General features: G+C 40.8%; 1 protein-coding gene across 1 annotated transcript in view; it reads right to left on the bottom strand.

The window, feature by feature from the left end:
• The window catches only part of Abca13 (ATP binding cassette subfamily A member 13), a 403,635-nt gene that overhangs the window by 265,513 nt on the left and 110,321 nt on the right, over positions 1-27,801 (bottom strand). Inside the window, exons 27-30 of the mRNA XM_051164717.1 lie at positions 13,832-13,945; positions 9,906-9,996; positions 8,259-8,435; positions 5,647-5,953 (exon numbers count right to left, since the gene is read on the bottom strand). Coding sequence (XP_051020674.1) covers positions 5,647-5,953; positions 8,259-8,435; positions 9,906-9,996; positions 13,832-13,945 — 689 coding nt within the window. The remainder of the gene's footprint in view (positions 1-5,646; positions 5,954-8,258; positions 8,436-9,905; positions 9,997-13,831; positions 13,946-27,801) is intronic.

Raw genomic sequence — 27,801 nt, 5'->3', positions numbered from 1 at the left:
GTGGTATAGAATTCAAATGTAAGTTTATTCTTCACACCATATATATATTTTTACTCTAATATGAGGTATTGTAGCCATATAATTCAATTATAATACAAGGTTTACCTCTAATACTTTGAGGGTGCTATTGCAGCCTGTTTAGGATAAATAAGTTATACAAGTGGATTATTAGCTGATCAGATCATGGCCATGTCAGTTGCTGGTCTACTTTTATCACAAGAATATACATCTTAGATGCGGCAGATAGATAGGATTCTATAGAAAGATAAGGTAGGACAGTTAGATAAGGTCTTCAAAAACCTCAGAGACCTGCAGAACATGGCATTTAAAAATGCTTTTATAATTTTGAAGATTCACTGACAATAAGACAGGCTAACTCCTGGCAACACCCAGTCTAACTCAAAGAGGATGATAAGCATCAAAGACCCTCCTTATGGAGATGTTTTCAAATGTGGCAAACAAGCAGTGGGGAAAATATCCTCGTTTCTACCACAGACAGAATTACGCCTAAAACAGGGCAAGCTTGGATGCAGGCAGAGTTGACAGCCAAACTCTGCCAAGACAGGGTAAGCAAGTCCTCAACAGTTCCTGCCTCACAAATATGTCTGTCAGATATATTGGGCCAGAAGGCTGAAGAAGATGCTCCAACATAATAGAGAGTTTTGAGTGACTATTCAGGTAGAAAATTAGTCTCTGTCATCTTTTCATTTGTAAAGCTACTAACCTGAACTCCCATCATACTCAGGTTTATTTTTTCTCAAGTCTCTGATGGAGTTGAAGACCAGGAAGCTTAGTTTTACAATGAGGCTTAGTTATTTAGGGGTTAAGATGTTTTTAGGTCTAGATAGACGTTTTAAGTTGATAGTGACAAGATGTGATGGAGATTAATCTACATTCAGAATTTTAGACACACCAAGATAGGAAAGGTGTTTTCTTCAAGGCTGTCAAATACAAATAGGTAAAACACTAAGAATCTAACATTTATATAATTCCTGATTGCGTTATAGTTATTCTTGCTACAGGTAATTTATTATATATATGTGGAAAAATATAAATGCACATGTAAAAAAATAAAATAATAATTTTAAAAATTAAAGAAAAAGAAAATATACCAAATGAAAGGCCCACTTGGGTCTGTATGGACCAGTGAGGTGGAATCTGACCTTTTATTTATTTATTTTTTTGAATCTGACCTTTTAAACTCATCTGTATTGCTCTTCATCCCCCCTCTTCCCAAGACATCCCAAAGACTACCTGCATCAACTCCTAGTAGCCAGCACCCAGCCAGACCTAGAAAGTGCAAACTCTCACAATTACCTTGTATTGGGCCCCACCTTAGAATAATACTATGAGTCAAGCACCAGGAAAGAACTGGATTATCAAATATTCTTTCTACATAAAGGAATTCTATGGTGTTACTGTGGTTTTCATTTTTCTGAAAATGAGTAAGCTGTCTTACCATTTAAAGCCATGCATTAACATTTGAGATCCTGTGTGCTTATAAAATATACTATAATTTCATTCACGGAAAACCCCATAATAAGTATTATACGTCCATTTCTAATTATCCCTGTGATGAGAGTCTGTGTGTGGCTTTCATACATTCTCATCCCTGTCCATCACTGCAGTTTCAAATCACACTTCCCAACTCATCCCTCTCAAAACACATTGACTATGTGGACTGATGGCTGATATGACATAAAGAGAGGAACTAGGACAGAAAGAGGAGGTGCTCAATGGAGATTGGAGGTGGTCAGCTGAGGAAGGTCAAACAGGCTGTCCTGTCAGGGATGCCACCTTTCTGCCTGTAGATGGGTCCTCCTCTTGTACAAGTCTCCGTCAGTTATTCAAGCATGCAACGCCCAACCTCCTATGTAACACATTATCAGTGCTTCCTTCTTATTAGGTTATTCTTATTGTCACATGGCTTTTGAAAAGGAAAAGAAGAACAAAACAAAAATAAAATCGACCATCTTCTGCCCTAATTCCCTTGCATCTATTGATCGCTGTCTCTTCCCATTTACAACAAAACTCCTGAGGGTTATAAACCAAGCTTCTAATTCTTTCACAGGCACTTAGAAGCCATGTGTCTTACAAACAAATGAAAAATGAACAAACAAACAAAGCACTGATTCCTAATTTTCACCTGCAAGTAGTAAGTCAAAACATCTCTGCCTTCATTTTTCATTTGTCTCCTTAACTTTGGGGTCAGAAGCCTGCTTAGCTCTGCATGTAGGAGTCTTTATACTCAGAATATTTGTCTAAGAACTAGCGATCCCCAACTTATCTCATCCCATTTCAGGGCTGAAGGCTCAAAGACAAGAGTTACTGAAGAGTTACTGGGGTATCTTACAACCTGCTTTTACAATGCACCATTTCGGATGCCCTAAAAGACACGCAGGAGTCCCCAGTCCTAAATCAGCAGTCACCTAAAATCCAGGAACAGCAGAGCCCCACAGGCAGCAAGCACATCTTTGCTGATGACTGCATGAGATCATCACCTAGCAAGAGCAAGCATCTCATGGGAACTGCTCTGTCCCCTTAAAACTAAGGGTTTCTTTAGAGCATCTTCCTCAACCAGAACTTAAATAATGATCAACCAGACCATCCCTTAGCCAACACTGCCTAGCATACCTCTCAACAGTGGCCCCAGCTCTCCCTCTATTTCATCCTCAAACTTGGGTCAGCGCCTCAGAGACGTGGATGTACTAAGATGCTAATATTCCATTTTCACTGAAGGAACATTTTGATTAAACCCATGCCTGACTTTCAACATTACTATTGTTTACTTGCTTTGAGGTAAGCACCTGGACTGAACCCACAAACCCCTGGCCCAGGACTCTGCTTCTAATTCTACTCCTCCGCCTGCCAGGTAACACCAACACTGCTCCCACAGCCCCATTCCACTAATACCATCTGCAGCTGTACAAGCCATGCTCAACTCCCTGATCTCACCTCCTCCCATCATGCCTTGGTGCACTCTTCTCTTCTGACTCCACACACACCAGGCCATGCCCATTAAAGGGATTTTTTTACTAGCTTGGCCTCTAGTCAGGAACATACCTTGTACTATATTTCTGTACCCTTCCAAGTCTGTATTAACATTACCTTTCTGATATGACCCACCCCCACCGCCCTGGCTAACTCAGCTCACACTTCTGACCTCCCACCTCACTTCTCCTGAGCACCATAGCAATTGCTGCCATTAAAATTCAATTCACTGTTCTCCCTTATTGCATTGTAGACTTCCCTGAACTGTTGGTGCCCCGAGAGCAGGGATTTCTCACCTGTTCATTTCACTGGTTCACCCCAAACTTGGAGACTGACAAATAGCACATAAATGTCATGGAATACATTAATAAATTAATGAATATGCAACTTGTTCAGTAGGCAGCAGGGAACTACTAAAAATTATTGAACAAGTATGTTCAGGAGTTTCACTTGGGTGGCTGAGTCCCTGAAAAATCTCAGACTGCCTCGGCCACTGCAGGCACACTGAGCCTCCAACAACAGGCATCTAAGAACTAAATAGAAAGAAGGGGCACACCACAAGGCGAGGTCTCCAGGATTTCAGTCTTTCAGGGAGGGAAAAGCACTTCTTAGCTGCTTCAAGCAAGTAAAATGAATGGGTCTGGGGAACTGCATAATGGCATCCCAGAGAGCAGGCAGGGAGAAGAGACCTCATGGGGTCATGGGGTCAGAGCTCCACGCAAGCATCTACTAACAGCAGATTCCCAGCGGCCATGTTTCTCATGCCTAAACACTAACTTCCAGTGGGTAGAAAGGACCCATCTTCAGCTGGCTGGCTCAGTGCTTCCTCCACTGCCCTCCCACAGTTCTGAGAAGTAGAAACTGAGGCTGCCTCCAGCTTCTCATGAATGCATTTGCTAGTATGTCCATCGTTCTTTTCAGGAGATACTCTGGTCAAGGTGGACAGTGTCAGCCCGTGGCTTATCCTATGAACCAGACTGGAAAGAACATGTATGTTTCCACCCACATGCACACACCCCCACTTCTATGCATTGTGTTCATAATATATTCTGGATATTAAAGGAGACTGTTACGCGGGCTTACTGAAATTCACCTTATTTCTTACATTTTTAGGATTTAAATTTAAATGGAGCATTCAGGCATGACACCTAGCGAGTGACAATAATATTCTTGGTTTCAGCTTTTACTTCCAACAAAAAAAACAATACTTTAGAAGCATTTTGTAAGGCTGAAAATGTTCAAAGTAAAAACTAATATTTCTTTGAAAAGATACATGTTTTCATTTTACGAGAGAGAGAGAGAGAGAGAGAGAGAGAGAGAGAGAGAGAGAGAGAGAGAGAGAGAAATTTACCTGTCATATCAACCTCTCTCTCTCTCTCTCTCTCTCTCTCTCTCTCTTTCTCTCTCTCCCTGACCTTTGATCTCTCCATCACACTAAGACATCCCCAGATTAGCTTAATCAAGCTGCCTTCTGACCCTGTCTGCCCTTCAGCCTACCACCATAACACATGCATCTCATGCTACTACCGTCATCAACAATGTACCGATGAGCTGTAATGGATGAGGCATCGCTATGCAGAAAGGAGGGGACATAAAATCAAGTGGCTTGTTCTCACAGAGGGGCCACCGATCAGCTGAAGACAAAGCTTGACCTCGGGGGTCAGATGTACAGCAGCCATCAAGTGCAGCATCATTGAAAGGCAAGTGTCTTGTCTGTTCTCAGAGCTGGCCTCATTGCAATTATCCCTTTAATAGCCTTATGCTCTTCCACTCGACGCCTTCTGTGCTTTCAAGGGATCTTCTAAGGGTCCCATCAGAAGCAGTGTACAGGGAGAGCAAACCACCCGCACCTTTGTTACTCAGGCCAACTGTAGGACCAGGTGCTTATGAGAAAGAACAGTATTCGCCATAGGGAAGGAAGGAAGGAAGGCTATTCCTGCAGACTATGGCAATGTGATTCAACTTCTTCAGCACTCTGCGGTCTGACTATACTTCAGTGTGCTAGCTAATAGTCGAGTTCACAGAGCCTCAGCCAACCACAGCCTTTGTTCTATCTGCTAAGCATCCCCTGCTTAGGGGGCACACATACACACGCATGTGAACACACACACACACACACACGCACACACACACACACAAAATGCTGATGATCCTGTATATTTTAAATCATCCCATCATTACTTGCTTACCTAACACAATGCCTACATATCCCTCCACTCACATGGACTCAGTACAGTACAGGGCACAAAGTTAAACTATGTTTTGCTTGGGGAAATTTTGGAATTTTCTGTTCAAAGATTTTCATTCTGTGGGTAGAATCAGTTGAAACAGGATAGACTATAGCTCAATCATTGTTTTCCATCTGAACAATTCAAATATGTATATACATACATACATACATGTATATATAGTGTGTGTGTATACATATATGTGTGTGTGTATATTCACTTATATATATTTACATATATATATGTATATATAAATATATATAAATGAATCTTAAGAAATTAGAAGCTGGAATGACGATTTTTAAATTGTACTTTGCAACAACACTAGAGATACTCGCTTTTTTTCTTCGCTTTGTTTTCTAAACTCAGAATTTCTCTACTGGTAGGTAGACACCAGAGGAAAACTTGGCTAAGCATAGCTACTCACAGGTCACTGGTGTGGCATGGGTAGGGAGCTGCCTGCGCCTGCGTGGTTGGCTCCAGGGCTTCCTGCCCAGTCTGTACTGCAATGATGGCTCTCTCAATCATGTCTTGCAGTGGGACAAAAATGTAGTTGTATTTGAACCCGTCAGCTGGTAGATTCTGAGGGTGAAACTTCCAGGAAGGATTTTTTATCATGTCTGTCCTCATGCTGTATAAGACGTTGGTCCGAATTGTATATGTGACATGGGGTGGCAACTTGCGAGCTGCTGATCTAATGCGTCTGTGTCCCAAGGAACTGTTGAATATGACACCTGGATGGCAAGAAAAGGGGAAAAAGTTTCCTACCGTTCACGGATGCGACACCCGGGGATGGGCAGGAGGGCAAGATTCTGCAGTAGGTGAGTGCAGACCAAGGAGGGCAAACAAACAGGTTACTCTGCTCCAAAGGTAAATCCAAGCAAGACCCCGTAATTCACAGTCCAAGGCAGCTTTCCAGTTTTGCTAAAGACAATACTGTGTTATCACCAACACAAAGACTCTATTCAGTTCACATTCTGAATAGACTTGAAAAATTACTCAAAGCTGACCAGATAATTAGGCATTCTCTCTCTGTGACCACAAGTCCAGCTGGCTGCACAGAATATGAATCCTATGGCACTTATCATTTGCAGCATAAATGTAAGATGCTACTCTCTGCTACACAGATTCTCTGTATTTAATGCCCAAAGATTATTAGAAGGTGAATTGTGTTCCATCAAAATGCAAACTCATATAGGTCAGAATGCAATCCTCTAGGAGAGAGCATCATATGAGTACCAGTGTGTGTGTGTGTGTGTGTGTGTGTGTATGAGTGTGTGTCTGTGTGTGTGTGTATGAGTGTGTGTGTGTGTATGAGTGTGTGTGTGTATGAGTGTGTGTGTGTGTGTATGAGTGTGTGTGTGTGTGTGTGTGTGTGTGAGAGAGAGAGAGAGAGAGAGAGAGAGAGAGAGAGAGAGAGAGAGAGGAAGGGAGGGGGGAGGAAGGAGGGAGAATGTGTGTGTGACTTTGTGTATGTGTGGTTAATACCATATTTTTTGGAAAATAAGATGCACTTTCCCCAAAAAAGTCAGGGTGGGGGATTAGGGTGCGCCTTATGGTCCAATTGCTGTTTTTACTGTTTTCCTTGTTTTACTGCTCTAAAAACTAGGTGTGTCTTATGGTCAGGTGCATCTTATGGTCTGAAAATATGGCATATGTCTTTGTATGTGTGTGCGTACCTGTTTGTGTATGTGTGTGAGAAAGAGAGAGAGAGTCTATGACTGTGTGTGTATATCTAGTTACTACATGTCTTGTGGGCGAAGCTGTGTGTATGCATGGTTAACATACATTTTGTGTATAAGTGACTGTGACTATGTCTGTATGTCTGGTCAATGAATAGATGTGTGTATTGTTAATGTGTATATTTGTGTGTGTGTGTATGATTAAAGCACATGTGTGTAAGTGCATGTGCACATATGTGGAGGCCAAAGGAAACATTAGGTGCCCTTTTCCACCATCACTGTCCTATTCCCTTGAGACAGAGTCTCTACTGAACCTGGAGCTAGGCTGGCAGCCACAAAGCCTCAGCAACTCTGTCTCTGCATTCATCACACTAGGGGCCAATGTTATGTACACAGCCGCAGCTGGGTTTTTTTAAACATGGGTACTGTGGATTTGAACTTAGGTCCTCAGGCTTGCACCACAAAGAGCATCTCCCACCTATGAAGATGATACCTTGAAAGAGGTTGCCATGTTAAAGCGATGCTGTCAGAGTAGGCCTTAATTCATCATGATCATGTCCTTATGAACAGGGAGAATTTGGCAGGTGCATGCATAGAGATTTCAGGAGGATATATGCATCAGTAAGCCAATACATTCCCACAGAAGACCCTTCCCTAACAGGCATCAAAGGAAAGCAGTAGACATCTTGGATGTAGACTCTAGTCTACAGAACTAAATTGCAACAAGTTTTGTAGGGTTCTCTGGCTGAAGTTGGCAGTGTTTTGATACAGCATCTCGGCCTCCCTAGCAAACTCATTTCAAATCAAAATGAACTCCATGGAGTTGGCGATATGGTCTAGCAGTAGTGCATGTACTGAGTTTGTGCAAGGTCCTGGCTTAAACCCCTAACTCAGAACAGCAATGAAAGTAATAATCTAATGTCTGTTCAAAAAGAATATAAGCATGCATCACACTTACGCTGAATAGATAGATGTACAACTGGTAACAGAATCTAACTGGCCGTTATCATTTTCCTTTCCTACTTCAGAGCATCAAGATACTGTGATAAAAATAAAATTGATGGAGGGAGTCTGAGTACACTGCTTCTCGTGTGAGATTTCACCATAAAATGAAGTCAAAAACAGTAAAAATAGACATAGCAGGTAGTGGTGCCCTGGGAATTGAGAACAGCTGCCTGTCATGACAGCATGGGGAACTTATTTTCTCTATCTTTGTGCATACTCCTTTGTTCCGTTTTATGGTTTATCTAGAAATTTTCTTCCCAAGTCAACTTAAGACGCACTTAGGGAGGTGAGACAAAATGACCCCTATTGAAGGCAGTGCCTTGGTGAGCACATTTGTCTGCCAAGTACTTACTGGCCAAGAAACTATTCTGCTGCATGAGTTCATGTGCCTTGGTCTCCAGGGTGTCAACAGACTCCACTGCCTGGAATCGGTCCAGCACCACACAGGAAGAGAGATTGGCCAAGATACCACCCAAGAACTGGAAGTGTCCAGCGCCCATGTGATTAAACATCTTGTCCAGCATCCGTCCTGGAGACGGCAAACAAATCAGAACAAATCAAATTCTCTTTCACTCTAGTGCTTGCTGTTTATACAGCGGACATCACACAAATGCATATAAAAATAAACATGTTTCTTCACTTAATAATAGCTCAAACAAGTCCAATATTGTTTATATACAAAATTAATTAAGTATATAATTAAAACCACAGAGGGAGTTCCATCTTAGAATAAAGGTCCACTTGTTACCAAAAACATTTCTAATAAGAACAACTAGAAAACATGAAAGACTTTTTAGAAATAAGGGCTGGGAAGTTGGCCTGGGTGCATTGCAAGCAACAAATATCTGAAAAATCTTGGTGTGGCCACACAAATTTGTCACTTGGTGTGGCCACACAAATTTGTCACCCAGTATTGGGGGTAGCAAGATGGGAAGTGGGGGCAAGCATGGCAAGGTCAGCTTAGCCAAAAAGCAGCCAGCCCGGGTTCTTGGGGAGACCATGTACAAGGAATAAGGTAGGGAGCAATAGTGAGAGATATCAAATAGCTTTCTCCAGGCTCTGCATCTAAATGTGGGTGCAGGCACCCACACACACACATTAAATAAGTAAGCATTAAGATTAAAAATATTTACTACGTCTTCAACCAATAAACAAGGCAGGAAAGATGTAAAGATCTGAGATTAGAAAAAAAAATGGGTACTCAGGAACCCTGCTATTGAGTGTCACTCAGAACTAAGAAACTCAACAATAAAAAAATTCAGTATTCATAGAGAAAAAGAATAGCCAAAATTCAAGAGAAGAAGAACACGGCAAACAGTATAGTTAATAGCATGGAATTAAAATATAATTAGGCCTAATTATGTTGAAAATAGAGAGACTTTCAATAAAAAAGCTAGAAACTATGCAAAAAGATATAAATGGAAAATTCAACAATTTAAATAAATTCATGGGAGATGAAACCTAGCTAAAGAAAATAAGCATTAGAAAAATCACAAAGTAAAGCAGATGGCTCCAATGAAACCAAGTAGAACAGCTCACTTCAGGAAATTTGGTTTCATACTGGAAATTATCACATAAAATATGTAGCTATTGTGGTAGCTACAAGAATATTGTGTGTAGATTTGGGTCCCATCCCCAAACTGCTCTCTTAAGTACATGCAAAGCTTCCCAAATCTAAAGCTCTTGTATCTCAAGCATTTTAAGTAAGAGATACTTAACCTATCCTTACCACTTTTGCAAAACAGCAAATGACCAGTTATTTTTCAAAAACTTTAAGTGTTATGCCTAATGAAAGGCTTTTCCTTTCTCTAGCCTTCCTGCTGTCACCACAGAACTGCGGATGTGAACAAACTCTGTAGACTATCTACTCCAAGGCCTTCAGGTTACGGTTAGTGAAACAGAGAAGGGGAGAGTGAAGGTAAACCATGGCCAATGGGGTAGGATCCATGCAGCACAACCGTGGACAGATGACCCCAACCCGACCAATCTGCACCCTTACCATACGTCTGCAGGTCTTCAGTGAGCTTGTCCATGTCAATATGCAACTGGCTCTCTATAAAGTTTCTTATGAACTTGTTTCTCAGAGCATCCTAAATAAGAAAAAAAAAAAAGGAGTTTAACAGAAATGGTTGTGTCGTGCCTTTTTATTGAATAATACTTATTAAACTTACTCAACATTTTATGATACAGGAAAAAGAAACATAAGATGGATCCACTTAAAAGAAGTTTTAAGGTATGTCCTGATTAGTTGTCAACATGACAAAAGTTAGAGTCATTTCAAAAAGAAGGGTGTTCCCCCAACAGTTTGGGGCATTTTCTTGGTCAATAACCAATATTAGGAAGCACAGATCATTGCCTGTAGTGCCACCCATGTGCTTGTGGTCCTGGGTTGTATTTTTTAAAAAAACAGATTACACTGGGCATGGTGGCACACGCCTTTAATCCCAGCACTCGGGAGCCAGAGGCAAGAGGCAGGCAGATCACTGTGAGTTCAAGGCCAGCCTGGTCTACAAAGTGAGTCCAGGACAGCCAAGGCTACACAGAGATACCCTGTCTTGGAAAAAACAAAAATAAATAAATAAATAACAGATTGAGCAAGCCATGAGCAGCAAGCCGGTAAGCAGCACTCCCCCATGATTCCTGCTTCAGGTCCTGCCTCTGCGTTCCTGCCTTGATTTCTTTCAATAATGAACCATGATTTGAAAGTGTAAGTGAAATAAGCTCTTTCTTCCCCAAGTTGCTCTTGTTTATGGTATTTTATCACAGCACTAGAAACCCTAAGGTGAGCCATCATAGTAAATAACAACTCAGCATTTGATAGTGTCTTGTACTGTGAAAAATAAAGACAGTGGTTATTAAAATTGTAACTGCGAAGAAGTTGTAACACTGCAAGTTAGTAGATTTGGGCAAATTCTCCTAATGAAGCCACAGGGGCATCTTTCCTTTCCCATGATCCCTTCTCTACATCATATTTGTGAAGGCCTGTTGTCTGCAGGTAGGTACTGGTCACACAAAAGGACTCCAGCTTTTCCCGGAACCTCTCGTAGGGCTGATTGCAAAGCTATGCCTTCAAAGGCAGCTTATGCCTTATGTCTTTACGTTGCCTCATGTGTCAATGATTTTGCTGTGGAGAGTTCTCCAAAATTAATCTGACTTCATAAAATTCTGAGATTTGGCTTTGCAGTGAGTGTGGGTGTGCTCAAAACACACTGCCATCCCCAACAGCCAGTGGAAAAACCATGCGTACAGTGGGTCTTTTTGCAGGAAAGAAGATGTGAGTGGTACATAAAATTTGTTATTTCTGGAAGGGTGAGATAGTTCAGCAATTAAAAACTCTTGCTGCCAAGCCTGATGACCTGACTTAAATTCCTTGGACCCATATGGTAGAGAGAGAACACACATTTTCATATATACCTGAATAAGTAAGGGGGGAACTTGTTGGATAGTGATAGTTATCCGTGCTTTAGACTCAAACTGCAGCACACAAGGTTCCATCATGACATCTGTATCTTCCATGCTTAACCCCTTCCCTGCTCACCCCTGCCTTGTCCTTTTAGCAGTTTTATCTAGTCTGGTCTCTGGAGACAAGACTGTATTATGAAGTCTAGCCACTTGCTCTTTCATAAACCTTGTCTATCTTCCTTCACTGGGCATTAGCTATTTGCCAGACAGTGTGCAGGGCACTTTATTGCACATTAGTTCATTTAATCTCACAGAATTCCCTGGGGGAAATTACAGCTGCCTTTTTACTGCGAGGAAAATGGACTACAGAACAGATGGGGGCACCACCCAAAAGCAGTTAGGCCTCCATCTAGTGGCTGAGCCAGGCTTGCACGTCACTGCAAACACTGACATCTTTCCACCAACAAGATCCCAAGTCACAGGATCCCAAGTCTTAGGGAAATCATAACTTGTGACTACACAGCCTGAGTAAGGTACAAAATGTTCTGGAAGGCTGAGTGCGTGACTTCAGCTTCTGACATTTCTTCTTGTGTGTGGTACTCAACTAACTGCAGACTTCTTAGCACACCAGGCTCCCCTGCGTGCTCTAGTGTCACCTTGTGCACTACTGGCTTGGTGATTACAACACAGGATGCTGGTCCTTGTGGCCATGACAGACACCTTATAAAACCTAAAGTATCTTTTGTCAGGTCTATTACAGAAACAGTCGATAGGATCTGTGTTAACAAAAGAATTCATGGACAAACAAATTGAAAAAGAATAGTATCACAGCACTAGCTGCCATGCCCGTGAGGCTGCAAGGCTGACCATAGTCTGGAGCCTTGCCTCCTCATTCTGTATTTGTCACCTTGCTTTGTGTCAGATGTGCACTGTCATCGCATTTCCTTGCCTCCACTTTGTCCCAGTTCCTACATCATTTACTTTCTCAGTGGTTTCTTGTGAAATTCTTTCTTTTCAAATATATATACCATATAATTATATAAATTCTTTCCATGCAAATATATTATGTGTTATATATAAAACAAGTATTATGTACTATATAATATAATGTTTAAAACAAACATAAATATTTAACATATAAATACATATGTAAATAAATATATAATATACTATATTTTAGATATATGTTTAAAAAGAAAGAATTTCACCACAAGAAATACCTATATATTTGGTTTTTCGAGACAGGGTTTCTCTGTGTTGCCTTGGATGTCCTGGACTCTCTTTGTAGACCAGGCTGGCCTCAAATTCACAGAGATCCACCTGCCTCCGCTTCCCGGGTGCTGGGATTAAATACATGCACTAACATGCCTGGCTTAAACTAATATTTCTTACTCTGTGAAAGTTCTATGCATTTATACAATGTCTACTGATTATACCCATCCACCAACACCTCCTCCAACTCCTCCTAGCATCCCCTGTCCCATCTCTCTCCCAATTTCATATCCTTTGGTATTATTTTTCTTATGATTAACTTCCTGAGTCAAGCTACTGCATGTGGTTGAGTAGTCACCCAATGTGGCATGAGCAGCCTACCAACAGCCACATTCCCAAGGGATTGAGACTTATCTGCTCTTTGAAAACTTAGAACTAGCCAAGCTCAAAGCTCAGCTCACTTACACTCAAAAATGCTATCATTTTCCTTCTGCATATTTAAGAATTCCAAGGAACAGGCCTATATACAGTGACTACATTACAATCACATGGCTGGTGTAGCATGGGAGAATAGACTCAGACCCACCTGCTGTGGCTCCTAAGCCCATGACATGCACTGTTCACCCAGTGGGCAAGACGTAGATCAAACATGAACAAAATGTGGGCAAACTCTCTCACATGACTATATTTTCAAGTTATGATTTCACAAGTGCTCAAAAGGTATTAGGTGACCTGCCTCAGCTACCATTTTATAAGTAGTGGTATTTGGGCTCTTAAAAAAAAAAAAAAAAACGGGCCTGTTTGAACCACATTTGTCAATGTTAGAGTTTTTATTCTTACTCACATATATCAACTATACATAATAATGAGTCTCACCATGACATCTCCATATGTGTACATACTAAATTTTATTATGTTCACTCCCTATTACTTTTCCTCATTCCCTTCCCACTCCTGCCAGTTCCTTTTCTGTTTTTGTCTAGTATTTTGGTTTCATTTTGGGTGGCCCATACACTATTGAGAAATGATAGCATAATAAATTTATGAGTGAAAAGAATAATACAACTTAAAAGCATTAAACTTGATAAAGAATTTAAAATATCAATATTAGTAAATTATTAATTTTACATAGTGCTAATTTGCATGGGGAAAACACTAAAGATTCACAAGGATTTTTAAAACATAGCCAACTTTTGACAACTTTACTGAGAGACCCATGCATGTTTCAGACCAGTTAAATTTTCTATAGGAACACCCCAATATCTCAGCCAATTTGCAGCAGGTGGTTACCAGCCCTTGGTCACTACATACCTGCAACTGGCTGAACATCTGGCCATTTCCATTTCCCTGGAAAAGGCTGGACATCTTCAGAAGTGTTTCCGATAAAATTTTTATCTTATCCACAAAGTAAAAAGTGTAATTAGCCTGCAATGTAGAGCACATGAAGATATGTCTTTAATTGCTGTGTCAAGCTAGAACAAGGTAGCAAACATTATGTGTGGCATGGCCGTTACAGGATCAGAGATCTGTATAAAAACGTGCAATGCTCTAAGGAACCCTGGCTCTGAGACCTGTCTTCTAGATATTTCCATCATACACTGTCTGATACTCACCACTTTATCCCACTGGTGTGCAGAGCCAATGTCTTCATGCATCCTGACTAAGAAAAATACATTTGCAGACATCTCCACCTACTCCAAAATAATACTCTTCAACTAATAGCTATATGCTTCTTTTCCAGCACTAGTAGAGATTAAATGTTATTCCTTTATTGCTGCTGGCACAGTATATTCGTACACAATTTTTCAAAAATAATTTGAAGTTATAAAATTATGCACAGTGACAAGCCCATAAAATGGTTCGTACCTTTTTCCTCTTGGGATAAAAAGAATCTATGCTAGGGAAATGACTTAAATAAATATAAAGCTGTATCTAAAAAGGTGACAGTTGAAACAATTATATCTAATATTGAAAATTGTCTTTCATAATATCAAAAAAGCAATAAGGAAGGAGAATAAGAGTCCAGTCATTTCTCTCAAGGGTCACAAGCAGCCTCTCACGGCAGCATGGAGCATAAAGAGCATTCACCACAGCTAACAGAGGAAGCCTCAAACACTTAACTTCAGTACTCAGGAAAAGCGAGTGCAGAGAGGGTTGTAAGCACTAAGCTAAATGAATATATAGCTGCTATGGCAGGAGATGGAATGCACACCAAATTCTCAGCATGTTGTTCTAAAGATTCACACAGGCATGAAGGCAATTGAATACATTATATAAATGTAAATAATTTAGAGTAGTTACAAGAACTTTCAACTCTGATATAGGGGATACCTGCAGAAACATGTAAATCCAAATGAGTGTGTGAATATGCATATAGATAGAAACTAATATTAGATTCAATAAGTCAAGATATCCTAATTTATGTCATATATGCACACCCTGACCTTCCAAAGCCCAAGAATTTGCTACAAATTCACTACACAGAACATACTATATACATATACATTATTAATTTTTATCAAAAGTTCACACAAATAAATTTGAAATTTAAAACATTATCATTAATCATATTTCCTTGTTATAAGAGTGTGTTACATAAATTACCTTACAGAAAAATTAGAATGCTATTAGTTATCAAAATGTATTGGGTGGTATTCAGAGGGATTTCCAAGATGGTGGCGGTGAACACACACTATATCTGATCTACAAGACTGAGACTAGGGCCCCGAATGGGAGCTACAGACTGCAAGACCTGGAGAGCCCTAGGTGAAAGGGGTCTGCACAGGACAGAGCACAGATGGGTGTGGCCTCCAGTCATCCAACGGCCCATGAGGAAGGGTGCCAAGTCCACAGAGTCTGAATCCAAACCCGCCTGCAAACTGCAGCCTTGCCCTGTAGCACAAACTCGGTACCTGGGACTGAACTCTGGGCAGTGAAGCACCAGAGCTCCTGGCCTGGGAAAATCTCAGGAAAATGGGTGGATCTGACCTCAGACCTCCCCCCTCCCCGCCCTGCACCAGTGCACAGAAAGCCCTAGGTGCTGCATGGGGGCCCAGATGGCTGTGGACACGTATCTAGCCACAGCTGCGTGGTCTGAACCAGATTCGGCAGAAACCTAACTAACTGCAGCAGCGGAATGTTCCTACATATTTGGGTGGAACTGACCTGGCATAGCCAGTCTCCACAGCCCAACGGGTCTCCCACACTCTCTGGAGTGGCTGGTCTGGTCTGAAGGGAAAAGGCAGACAACTAAGCAGCATTCCCAACCCAGTAGGAATTCCTAAGTGGTCAGCCAGGACTGAGCAGCCACAGCTGTGCGGTCTTAACTGGATCAGGCAGAAACCTAAATACCTGCCCCAGCTGGCTGTTCCTGCACATTTGGGCAGAATAAGCCAGCAGGGACTCTCATGCTCTCCAGAGAAGCTGGACCAGCCTGAAGGGATGGGAAGAAACCTAGCCAACCAATAACAACCAGAAGGCAGAATCTGCTCTCTCCCTGGTGGGCAGAACTTAGACCCCACTGCCTGGATGAAGCAGGCAGAAGCCTAAACAACTGCTGCAAGCCAGCAGGGGTTCAGGCACTCTAGGGTGATCTGAGCAAAGGACCCAAAGGCCCAGGGCCTGAGGGCAGGGTATTCAAGGCCTAGCCAAAGACAGGATAACCGGCTGTACCTACACTACCTAAAACTTATGCTGGGGCTGCAGAGCACAGTACCTACTTCTGCTGACTGAATGGGGACCCCAGTATCTGCTGACCCAATGGGGAGACCAGTGTGTGGAATAAAGTCCCCTGGAGCTGAAACCAGGTCACCTCCCTGTTCCAGCGAAGAGTTCCGTGATCCCGACAGGCAAGGGCCCAAGACATATAGACACTCACCAACAAACTGCTCTCAACAACCACTGAAGGACACCAGAAGCTACCTCCCAACATCAGAGACAGCAAGATGACTAATGGCCACCATTAAAAAAACAAAGAACAAAAACCAAAACAATATGGCATCTCCAGAACCCAGCTACCCCAAAGATCCGACCCTGAGAACACAAACACAAATGAAGCTCAAGAGAATGACCTCAGATCCTTAGTAATGAAGATGATAATGGAGGAAACAAAGAAAATTTGCAAACAAATGCAGAAAGATGCAGCCAAACAGACTGAATATACTAAAGAGGCCTATAGAGAGGCATTAGAAGAAATTCAGGAAAATACAATCAGATGAGGGAAAAATCATTTCAAGATCTGAAGATGAAAATGGAAACAATAATAAAAGCAGACAGAAGAAAGACAGTTGTTACAGTAAAATGTATCAGTTTGGCCTAAGATGGTTAATAACTGACACAGAATCTGAAACCTACTTTAAAGCTGCCAGCACTATGCAGGGCAGAATCTAAACTGATACAAATCTACTCGTAAACTGCTCTAAAACTCATAATGTACATATACCCCAAGCACTTGCCACTATGGTAATCCTTGGGCCATTTTTCTCCCCCGTCCTCCTCCACTGTCAACCATCCTCCTTTTCCCTCTCTCAGCTGTCCTCTCCACTCTGCCCCCCCTCCAGGAAGTCCTGCCTTCCACTTCCTGTCCTTCTGCCCAGCCAATTGTCTAAACAGTGCTTTATTGACAGTTGTTACATCCACTCAAGATATTCCTCCACAATGACTGTGACCGAGAGAACTTAGAGAAGAAAGCAAACAATACAGCGGTAAACTTCTCTAACAGAATTCAAGAGATGGAGGAATGAATCTTGGGACTAGAAAATACAATTGTAGAACTTGAAGCAACCATCAAAGAAAATGCTAAATCTGAAATATTCCTGACATAAAACATCCAAGAAATCAAGGACACCATGAAAAGATAAAACCTGAGGATAATAGGCATCGAGGAAAGAGAAGATGCCCGAGTCCAAGGCCCAGAAAATATTTTCAACAAAATCATAGAAGAAAATTTCCCCAATTTAAAGAAGATGCATATAAATATACAAAAGGCCTACAGAACACCAAATAGAATAGACCAGAAAAGAAAATCTTCCTGTCACATAATAATCAAAACACAAAATGTACAGAACAAAGAAAAATACTAAAAGCAGCAAGAGAAAAAGGCCAGGTAATGTATACTGGAAAACCTATCAGAATTACACCCGACTTTTCATCAGAGACCATAAAAGTCAGAAAGGCCTGGCCAGAGGTCCTGTATACCCTAAGGGACCACACATGCCAATCCCGACTACTATACCCAGTGAAACTTTCACTAACCATTGATGGAGAAAACAAGATATTCCATGACAAAAACAAATTCAAACACTACCTATCCAAAAATCTAGACCTACGGAAATTACTAGAAGGAAAACTCTAACCCAATGTGACAAACTACAACCAAAATAACACAGAAAACAGATAACTTTACTGTTGCAAAACATAACCATATAAACACTCTACTGCAACCAACATCAAAATCAAGAGACTTAACAGTCACTGGTCATTAATAACTCTCAGCATCAATGGCCTCAATTCTCCAATAAAAACACTAAGATTAACTGAATGGATGCATAAACAAGACTCAACATTCTTCTGCATTCAAGAAACACGTATCAGCCACAAGGATAGAAATTACCTCAGGGCAAAAGGCTAGAAAAAGATATTCCAAGCAAATGGACACAAGAAGCAAACTCCTGTAACCATTTTAATATCTAATAAAACAGACTTTCAACCAAAATTAATCAAAAGAGATGAGGAAGGACACTTCATACTCATCAAAGGTAACATCAACCAAGATGACATCACAAGTCGGAACATCTACACTCCCAATACAAGGGCACCCATTTGTAAAAGAACTATTAACAAAGCTTAAACCACACATTGATCCCTACACATTAATAGTGGGAGACTTCAACAACCCACTTTCACCAAAGGATAGGTCACTGAAACAGAAACTAAACCGAGAAATATTGACAGTAACCAATGTCATGAATCAAATGGATCTAACTGATATTTACAGAACTTTTCACCCAAATACAAAGGATTATTCCTTCTTCTCAGCACCTCATGGAACCTTCTCCAAAATTGATCATATAGTAGGTCACAAAGCAAGCCTCAACAGATACAAGAAGATTGAAATAATACCTTGTGTCCTATCAAATCACCATGGTTTAAAGCTGGACTTCAACAACAACAGAAATAACAAAAAGCCAAACACACATGGAAACTTCACAACTATCTACTTAATGACTATTTAATGACTTGGGTCAGGGAAGAAATGAAGGACTTCCTGAAAGTCAATGAAAACGAAGGAAAAACATATCCAAATTTGTGGGAACATTGAAAGCAGTGCTAAGAGGAAAATTCATAGCACTAAATGCCTTCATAAAGAAATTGGAAACATTTCATATAGGCAATGTGACAACACATCTGGAAGCCCTACGAAAAAAAGAAGCAGAAACGCCCAACAGAAGTAGCCATCTGGAAATAATCAAACTCACGGCTGAAATTAATAAAGTAGCAAAACTAACAAAAAGGCAGAGAGACACTATCTAAACTAACAAAATCAGAAATGAAGAGGGAGACATAACAGCAGACACTGAAGAAATACAAAGAATCACAAGATCCTACTTCAAAGGCATATATGCCACAAAATTTGAAAATCTAAGGGAAATGGACAATTTTTTTATCAAATCCACTTGCCAAAATTGAATCAAGATCAGGTAAACAAATTAAATGGTTGCATTTTTTCCTACAGAAAAAGTCTCTCAACCAAAAAAGGCCCACAGCTAGATGGTTTTAGCACAGAATTCTACCAGACCTTCAAAGAAAAGCTAATACCAATACTCTTCAAAGTACTCCAAAAGATAGAAATGGATGGAACATTACCAAACTTAATCTATGAGGCCACATTCACTTTGATAACTAAACCTCACAAAGACCCAACAAAGAAAGAGAATTTCAGACCAATTTCTCTTAGGAACATTGATGCAAAAATACTCAATAAAATACTAGCAAACCGAATATCAGAATACATCAGAGATATCATTCACCACAACCAGGTGGGCTTCATTCCAGGCATGTAGGGATGGTTTAATATACAGAAATCCATCAATGTAATCCACCATATAAACAAACTTCAAGAAAAAAACCACATGATCATCTCCTGCGATGCAGAAAAAGCATTTAACAAAACCCAACACCCATTCATGTTTAAAGTTTTGGAGAGATCAGGGATACAAGGCACTTTCCTCAACATAACAAAGGCTATATACAGCAAGCCAATAGCCAATGTCAAATTAAATGGAGAGATATTCAAGGAAATTCCTTTAAAATAGGGCACCAGGCAAGGCTGCCCACTTTCTCCATATCTCTTCATTATAGTTCTTGTAGTTCTAGCTAGAGCAATAAGACAACAAAAGGAGACCAAGAAGATCAAAATGGGAAAGGAGGAAGTCAAAGTATCCCTATTTGTAGATGATATGATGGGGTACATATGTGACCCCCAAAATTCCACCAAAGAACTCCTACACCTAATAAATACCTTCAGCAAAATGGCTGGATACAAATTAACTCAAAAAAGACAGTAGCTTTTGTATATACAAATGACAACCCTGCAGAGGAAGAAACTAGGAGAACTACACCCTTCATGATAGCCACAAGCAATATAAAATATCTAGGAGTAACTCTAACCAAGCAAATGAAAGACTTGTTGAAAAAAAACTTCAAATCTCTGAAGAAGGAGATTGAAGATGACATCAGAAGATGGAAAGATCTCCTTTGTTCGTGGATCGGGAGAATTAACATAGTAAAAATGGCCATGAAAGCCTTCACTTACCAGGAAACTGGGACAGAGGGGAGGACATCCTACTGGGAGTCTAGATGAGAGAAGCATGGGAGAATAGCAAAGTAGAAGGATCCAAGAAAGACTTAAATGGTATATACTCACTTATATCTGCATACTAGCCCAAGGGGCATGTCCCACGAAAGCCTTCACTTACCAGGAAACTGGGACAGAGGGGAGGACATCCTATTGGGACTCTAGATGAGAGTAGTATGGGAGAATGGCAAAGTAGAAGGATCCAGAGGATCCTAGAAACCTACAATTAGAACATTATGATAGGCAGATTTGGGCCCAGGGGTCCCGCTCAAACTAAGGCACCAGCCAAGGTCAATACAGGCAGTAAACTTTAAACCCCTACCCAGATCTAGCCAATGGTCAGAACAGTCTCCACACTTGAGTGGAGAGTGGGATATGGCTTTCACACAAACTCTGGTACCCCATATTTGACTATGTCCCCTGGAGGGGGAGACCTAGTAGCACTCAGAGGAAGGATAGCAGGTTACCAAGAAGAGACTTGATACCCTATGAGCATATACAGGGGGAGGAAATCCCCCTCAGGAACAGTCATAGGGGAGGGGAATAAGGGGAAAATGGGAGGGAGGGAAGAATGGGAGGATACAAGGGATGGGATAACCATTGAGTTGTAAGAAAAATAAATTAATAAAAATTTTTTTTAAATGGCCATCTTAGCAAAAGCAATTTACAGATTCAATGCAATCCCTATCAAAATACCTACAAAAATTTTAAAGACATTGAAAGATCAATTCTCAACTTCATATGAAAAAAAAAAAAAACCCAGAATAGCTAAAAACAATCCTTTACAATAAAAGGTCCTCCAAAGGAATCCCCATACCCAATCTGAAGCTGTACTACAGAGCAACAGTAATAAAACAACATGGTACTGGCATGACAATAGGATGGTTGATCAATGGAACCAGAAGTAAATCCACACACATATGTGCACTTGATTTTTGACAAAGAAGCCAAATCTACTCAATGGGAAAAGGACAGCATCTTCAGCAAATGGTGCTGGTCTAACTGGATGTCTACATATAGAAAAATGCAAGTAGATGCATATTTATCACCATGCACAAAACTCAAGTCCACTTGGATTAAAGACCTCAACATAAAACCAGAGACACTAAATCTGTTAGAAGAAAAATTGGGGAAGAGCCTGGAACTCATTGGCACAGGGGACAACTTCCTGAACGGAATTCCAACAGCCCACGTCAACAATTAATAAATGGGACCTCATGAGTCTGAGAATTTTCTGTAAGACAGAAGACACCGTCAACAGAACAAAGCAACAGCCTACAGACTGGGAAAAGCAACCCTACATCTGACAAAGGTCTAATATCCAAAATATATAAAGAGATCAAGAAATTAAACACCACCAAACCCAATAACACAGTTAAGAAATGGGGCTCAGAATTAAACAGAATTCTCAACAGAGGAATATCGAATGGCTGAGAAACACTTAAAGAAAGGCTCAAAGCCCTTAGTCATCAGAGAAATGCAAATCAAAACAACTCTGATATTCCATCTTACACCCATTAGAATGGCAAAGATAAAAAACTGAAGTGACATCACATGCTGACAAGGATGTGGAAAAAGGGGAACACTCCTTTATTGCTGGTGGGTGTAGGAATCAGGACCGACTGGGCTGCCTGCCTGTCTTGCTGTTTCACGTCCTGTTTCTAGCAGCTTCCGCGTCTGTGTTTATGTTGGTCAGCTGGTCATGTTTATTGCTCTGAGAACGCACCCCACCCCTCCTCGGGACTTTTCCTCCTGTGCGCAATCACCTCTTGAGGGATTTCACCTGTCAGTGGCATTCCTGTTTTGCTGCCTATAAGAAGGCTCTTTGAACACTGAATAAAGGTTGTTGAAGCTGCTGCTGCTGCTGCCGCTACTCTCTTAATATGAAGGACCCACTGTGTTATTGTGTGTGTATGTGTGTGTGTTAAATCCGCAGTCCCTTGCCTTTGACTCAGTACCGCGGTGGCGAGGGCGCTACAGGTGGGAGTGCAAACTTGTAACAACCACTTTGGAAATCAATCTGCTGTTTTTTCAGAAAACTGGAAATAGGGCTACCTCAAGACCCAGCTATTCCACTCCTTGGAATATACCCAGAAGATGCTCCACCACACAACAAGGACATGTGCTCAAGTATGTTCATAGCAACCTTATTCGTAATAGCCAGAACTGGAAATAACCTAAATGTCCCTCAGTCATAGAATGGATAAATAAATTGTAGTACATTTACACTCTGAAATACTACTCAAATATTAAAAACAAGGAAATCCTGAAATTTGCTAGCAAATGGATGGAACTAGAAATTATCATCCTGAGTGAGTTAACCCAGAAGCAGAAAGACTCACATGGTACATACTCATTTATAATTGGACACTAACCCAAAAGGGGTGTCCTATGAAAGTCTTCACTTACCTGGAAGTTAGGATAGATACGGGGACTTCCTATTGGGACTCTAAGTGAGACAAGTATAGGAAGATGGGGAAATAGAAGGATCCAGAGGATCCTAGAAACCTACAAGAACATCATGATGGGTGGATCTGGACCCAGGGTGGTCTGCTCAAACTATTGTACTGACCAAGGACAATACATGCAGAAAATATTGAACACCATTCAGATCTAGCCAATGGACCAGATATTCTCCAAATTGTTTGGAGAGTGGGGACTGACTCTGGCATGAACTCTGGTGCCCTATATTTGACCACTTCCCCTTGGTGGAGAGGCCTTTTGGCACTCAGATTAAGGATAGGCAGGCTACCAGGATGAGACTTGATTGGCTGTGACCATATGGTGGGGAAGGTCTCCTCTCACACACCTAGGGGAGAAAGGATGGAAAAAGGGAGGGAGGGAGGAACGGGAAGATATAAGTGAGGGGATAACAATTGAGATGTAATCTGAATAAATTAATTAAATAAAAAATGTTAAATGTATTGCGTATAACCAAAGTTCAGATCCAAATACATTTGTTATTAAACTGAAAAGTAAAAGTCAATCATGCATTTAATAAATTAATCAAATAATAAGGCAATCAGGTGATAGTCTTGCTTTTCCCAGCCCACAGGCTTTTACTAAAACTTTGCTAATTTGAAAGATTGCAAAGTGGGGTGTGGAGGTAGTTAGTAAGGGGTGGAAGGAGGAGGTGGAAGGAGAGGAAATGATATAATTATATTATAATTTCAACAAATAAATAATTTTAAGCTATATAAGTAAAAACCATAAAAATGATATCTAAGAAGGAAAAGATTAGTCAAGATAAATGTAAAGCATAAACGACTTATAGTGTGAGCCGGACCCCTGGGCCCAAATCTGCCTATCATAATGTTCTTCTTGTAGGTTTCTAGGACCCTCTGTATCTTTCTACATTGCTATTCTCCCATCCTTCTCTCATCTAGAGTCCCAATAGGATGTCCTTCCCTCTGTCCCAGTTTCCTGGTAAGTGAAGACTTTCATGGGACATGCCCCTTGGACTAGTGTCCAGATATAAGTGAGTATATACCATTTGAGTCTTTCTGCTTCTGGGTTAACTCACTCATTATGATCATTTCTAGCTCAATCCATTTGTCCACAAATTTCAGGAATTCCTTGTTTTTAATAGCTGAGTAGTATTCCATAGTGTATATGTACCACAGTTTCTTTATCCATTCTTCTACTGAGGGACACTTATGCTGTTTCCATGCTCTGGCTATTATGAACAAGGCTGCTATGAATATGGTTGAGCAATTTTTCTTGTTGTGTACTGGAGCATCTTCTGGGTATATTCCAAGGAGTGGAAGGGGTGGGTCTTGAGGAACCTGGTAGCACTCAGAGGAAGGATAGCAGGCTACCAAGAAGAGACTTGATACCCTATGAGCATATACAGGGGGAAGAAGTCCCTCTCAGTCACAGTCATAGGGGAGGGGAGTAAGGGGAAAATGGGAGGGAGGATGGAATGGGAGGACATAAGGGATGGGATAACCATTGAGATGTAACAAGAATAAATTAATAAAAGAAAATTTTTTTAAAATTTTAAAAAATGACTTACAGAAACAGAAGAATGAGAGATTCTGCTGCCTAAATAACATAATGTGTAAAAATCTGGGAAGCTCAATTCTCAGCTATTTAATATTTGTTGAGCTACTAGAATTTATCTCAATCATTGAAAACACCATAAATATTGAATCCTAGTTTGCTACTTGGGGAGGAAAAGGATTATTTGGCTTATAACTTACAGTTCACCTTCAAGAGAAGCCTGGGCAGGAACTAGAGACCACGGAAGAACACGTGATGGCTTGCTGTCTCTGGCTTGCACAGTTACCTTTCTTAGATAGTCCAAGCCTACTTGGGCAGGAATGGCCCCATCCACAGTGGGCTGGGCCCTCTTTTATCAATCAACAACTAAGAAAATGCCAGTATGATGTACGATGCTTGTTTTTATCTTTGATAAGATATATGCTAAAAACAAAATGAAAAATTACCAAGAAGCCCTAGGAAATCCTCACCTATATGCAATATGCTCGCTGTCATATTGATAGAAAGGATCTGAAACCAGTGACCAATCTAATGAGGCTCCCTATCAGAAAGAGCATGCGCTTCAAATGTTATGAGTTAAAAGCAAAACAAAACAAAAAGGGACCAGGAAATGTTCAATTAGAAAAACCCTTGCCTCATAAACATAATGGCCTGAGCTTGGATCCCCTGAATTCACATAAACTGCTGGCTATGGGGAGACGTGCACCTGAAATCATAGGAGTTGTGGCACCAAGACATGAAACTCCCTGGTGCATCCTGGTCAGCCAGACTAGCCAAATCAATGAGCTTCAGGTGCAGGGAGAGCCCGGCTCAAACTTAAGTGGGGACATTTGGCTGCAGGACTTAGAGAAATCAATTGCAAACTAACAGGAAGCATTCTGCCTGCTGTTGTTTCAGTATCAGAAGTTGCTGGAGAATCAGGTACATCAGTGGGCTTACCCATGGCTGGACTGTGTGTGTTATAAGCCCAACCTGCCAGGCAAAATGTGCCCCACTGCTATGCTACTATATAACTATTATGGGATTAGCCAAATGCTTTCTCATCAGATTTGAGGTCGACTCTACATGGCTGGTATGGTAAATCTGGTCCAAAACCATGGTCATGAAGGTGGTAGCCACCAGTGGGGAATCTGCTATTGTTATGTTGCTAAATGTTCGTGCTATCAAAGTGACTTTTAAATGTTTCTGCTTATACCCATGCTGTGGTACCCACAGCCTTGGTCAGAGAAGCTAGTTTTTGCAGTGGGGAAGGGTCAATAAAGACTCATAGTTGGTCAGATTGCTAAGACTAAGTGTCAGTGAGTGCTCATTTCTAAGTGGAACTATATCAACACATCAACACCTCCCACTCTCCACCCCAGGCACAGGGAATATGGTGGGAGGGAGAATGGAAGGAATATAAGAGCTGGAAGATGTGAAGGAGAGCTGAGAAGTGGTGTTGTCTACTAGATACGGCCGGGCTGTTTTACCCACAAACCCAGAGCAACAGTAGGTGGCTGCCCAAGGCCTGCACAAGATGAAGCTACCCAAAATTCCAGCAAGGATGCATGAAAGGCACATAAGGACACATCCCTGGCATAGGAGGTATTGGCAGTTGATGATGTCTACAGGAGAAATAGTCCTTTTTCTTTGGGGGTCACAGACACTGGTAGGTCACCCATGCGCCAGTGCATGGCCCCATACTTGTGATGGCTGGACAGGATTTTTTTTAACTTAACAATGATGAAAAATCTAGATGTTCCACAGCAACTGTGCTTGAAACTAACCTTAAACCTTTCCTCAGGGTGCCAATATGCAGTCTAACCCTCTTTTGTGAGGCCGAGTGGCAAGACGCCACAGTTGCTAGCAAGCGTGTGATCATGAGGATAAACAGCCAGTATGTGGGGCAGTGCTAAACTGTGATGACCCCTGGGCTGCGTGAAACAACAGGGCATTCCAATTCCATGCACACTCTTGCGGTCATAAGTCAAAGAACAAATACTGGAGGGTAAGATGTCCTAGGCAAAAATCAGCTTCCCATGGGACTTAGAGTGGTAAACGTCAACACTGATGTAGACTGGCCTGGATATGTGTTATAATTCACATAACCGCCACTGAGAACACTGTAAAAAGAGGTACACATAAAAAATGATAAATATATTCTTTTCCAAGAACAAGACCCTGAAATCAATGTATTTAAAACAGAGAATTCAACGGACAGTTTAAATAATCTATAGGAATGCAAAAAAAAACAAAAACAAAAACAAAAACAAAAACAAAAAATAAAAAAATAAAAATCTGAAATCTAAACACAAGTAGTAACTTAGATGTCACTTAATCTGATCAATGGTGTTAAAAGACAAAGAACCATACCCATGGAAGGATGTGGCCCACATGTTACCAGGGAATATTAGTCAAAAATGAAAAAATGAGTAAATTACTGTACATAAAATTTTAGGGAATTATGCTAAGTACAAATAAGTGAGTCCCTAGCACTTACCTATTACATTATGTCACCTCTTTAACAATTCAGAAGTAACAGTGCAATAGACATCAGGGGTCTTCAGGCTAGGGACTCATAAAAAATGGGTGGGGATGATATGGCTAGGTACAAAAGGATAATAGCAGGGACCTTGCAGTAATGCGATCATTACTTCTCTGACCTGAGGTAGCTACATGAACTTACACAGCGATAACTTGCCAAAACTAAATACTCATAAGTAGACACACCCACAGGAAGAAGGGAAATTGGTATAACTGGGTAAAATACTGAATCACAGCAATGTCAGGACCTGGAAATTTAAGTCAAGGGACAACTCTCCTGTTACTCCTGACAGTGCACGTAGCACACGGTGAGCTCAAAGACAAAAGCTGAGTATTGAAAGGATTCAGAGGTCCAGTTGAAGTTGTCTACTGAATAAAGATGGACAGAACAGAAGGAGAAAGTTAGGGGGTATGGAAGGAGAGAGAAAGAACAGAGCTGAACTAATTTTAGAGGAAAGAAGTATGAAAGAAAGGAAATAAAGAGAGAATATGGAGGAAGAGTGAACAGAGATGAATTAATTTGAGAAAAAGAAAAGGAAGAACAAAAGACAAAGAAAGAAAAGAAAGTGAAAGAAAAAAGGAAGGGAGAGCTGTCTTCAATGGAATAAAATTCAGCAGATAAGTTTACTGCTTCAGTTGAGTTGACAGTGGAGTCAGTCTGACTGCAGCTTACTTTCTCTTGTAATTATTCATTTAATATAAATGGGAAGTTACATGGTGACAAGGTCATAGAATAAAATAACAGCTCTGTGCTTATATTTTTTTCTTGTTGTACCTACTATATTCCTATTTATGTCTTTACCATTCCATGGAGAGTGAGGAATTTTAGTAATAGAAAACTGGAGCTTTCAAAGCAAATTAAAGTATCTTTCTGCCTTCACTGGCAAAAAGAAGCACCCCC

The sequence above is a fragment of the Acomys russatus genome, chromosome 22 (genome assembly GCF_903995435.1).
Source record: "Acomys russatus chromosome 22, mAcoRus1.1, whole genome shotgun sequence".
NCBI lineage: Eukaryota > Metazoa > Chordata > Mammalia > Rodentia > Muridae > Acomys > Acomys russatus.
Note: the sequence above shows the minus strand (reverse complement) of the source record. Positions and strands in the feature narration are given on the sequence as shown.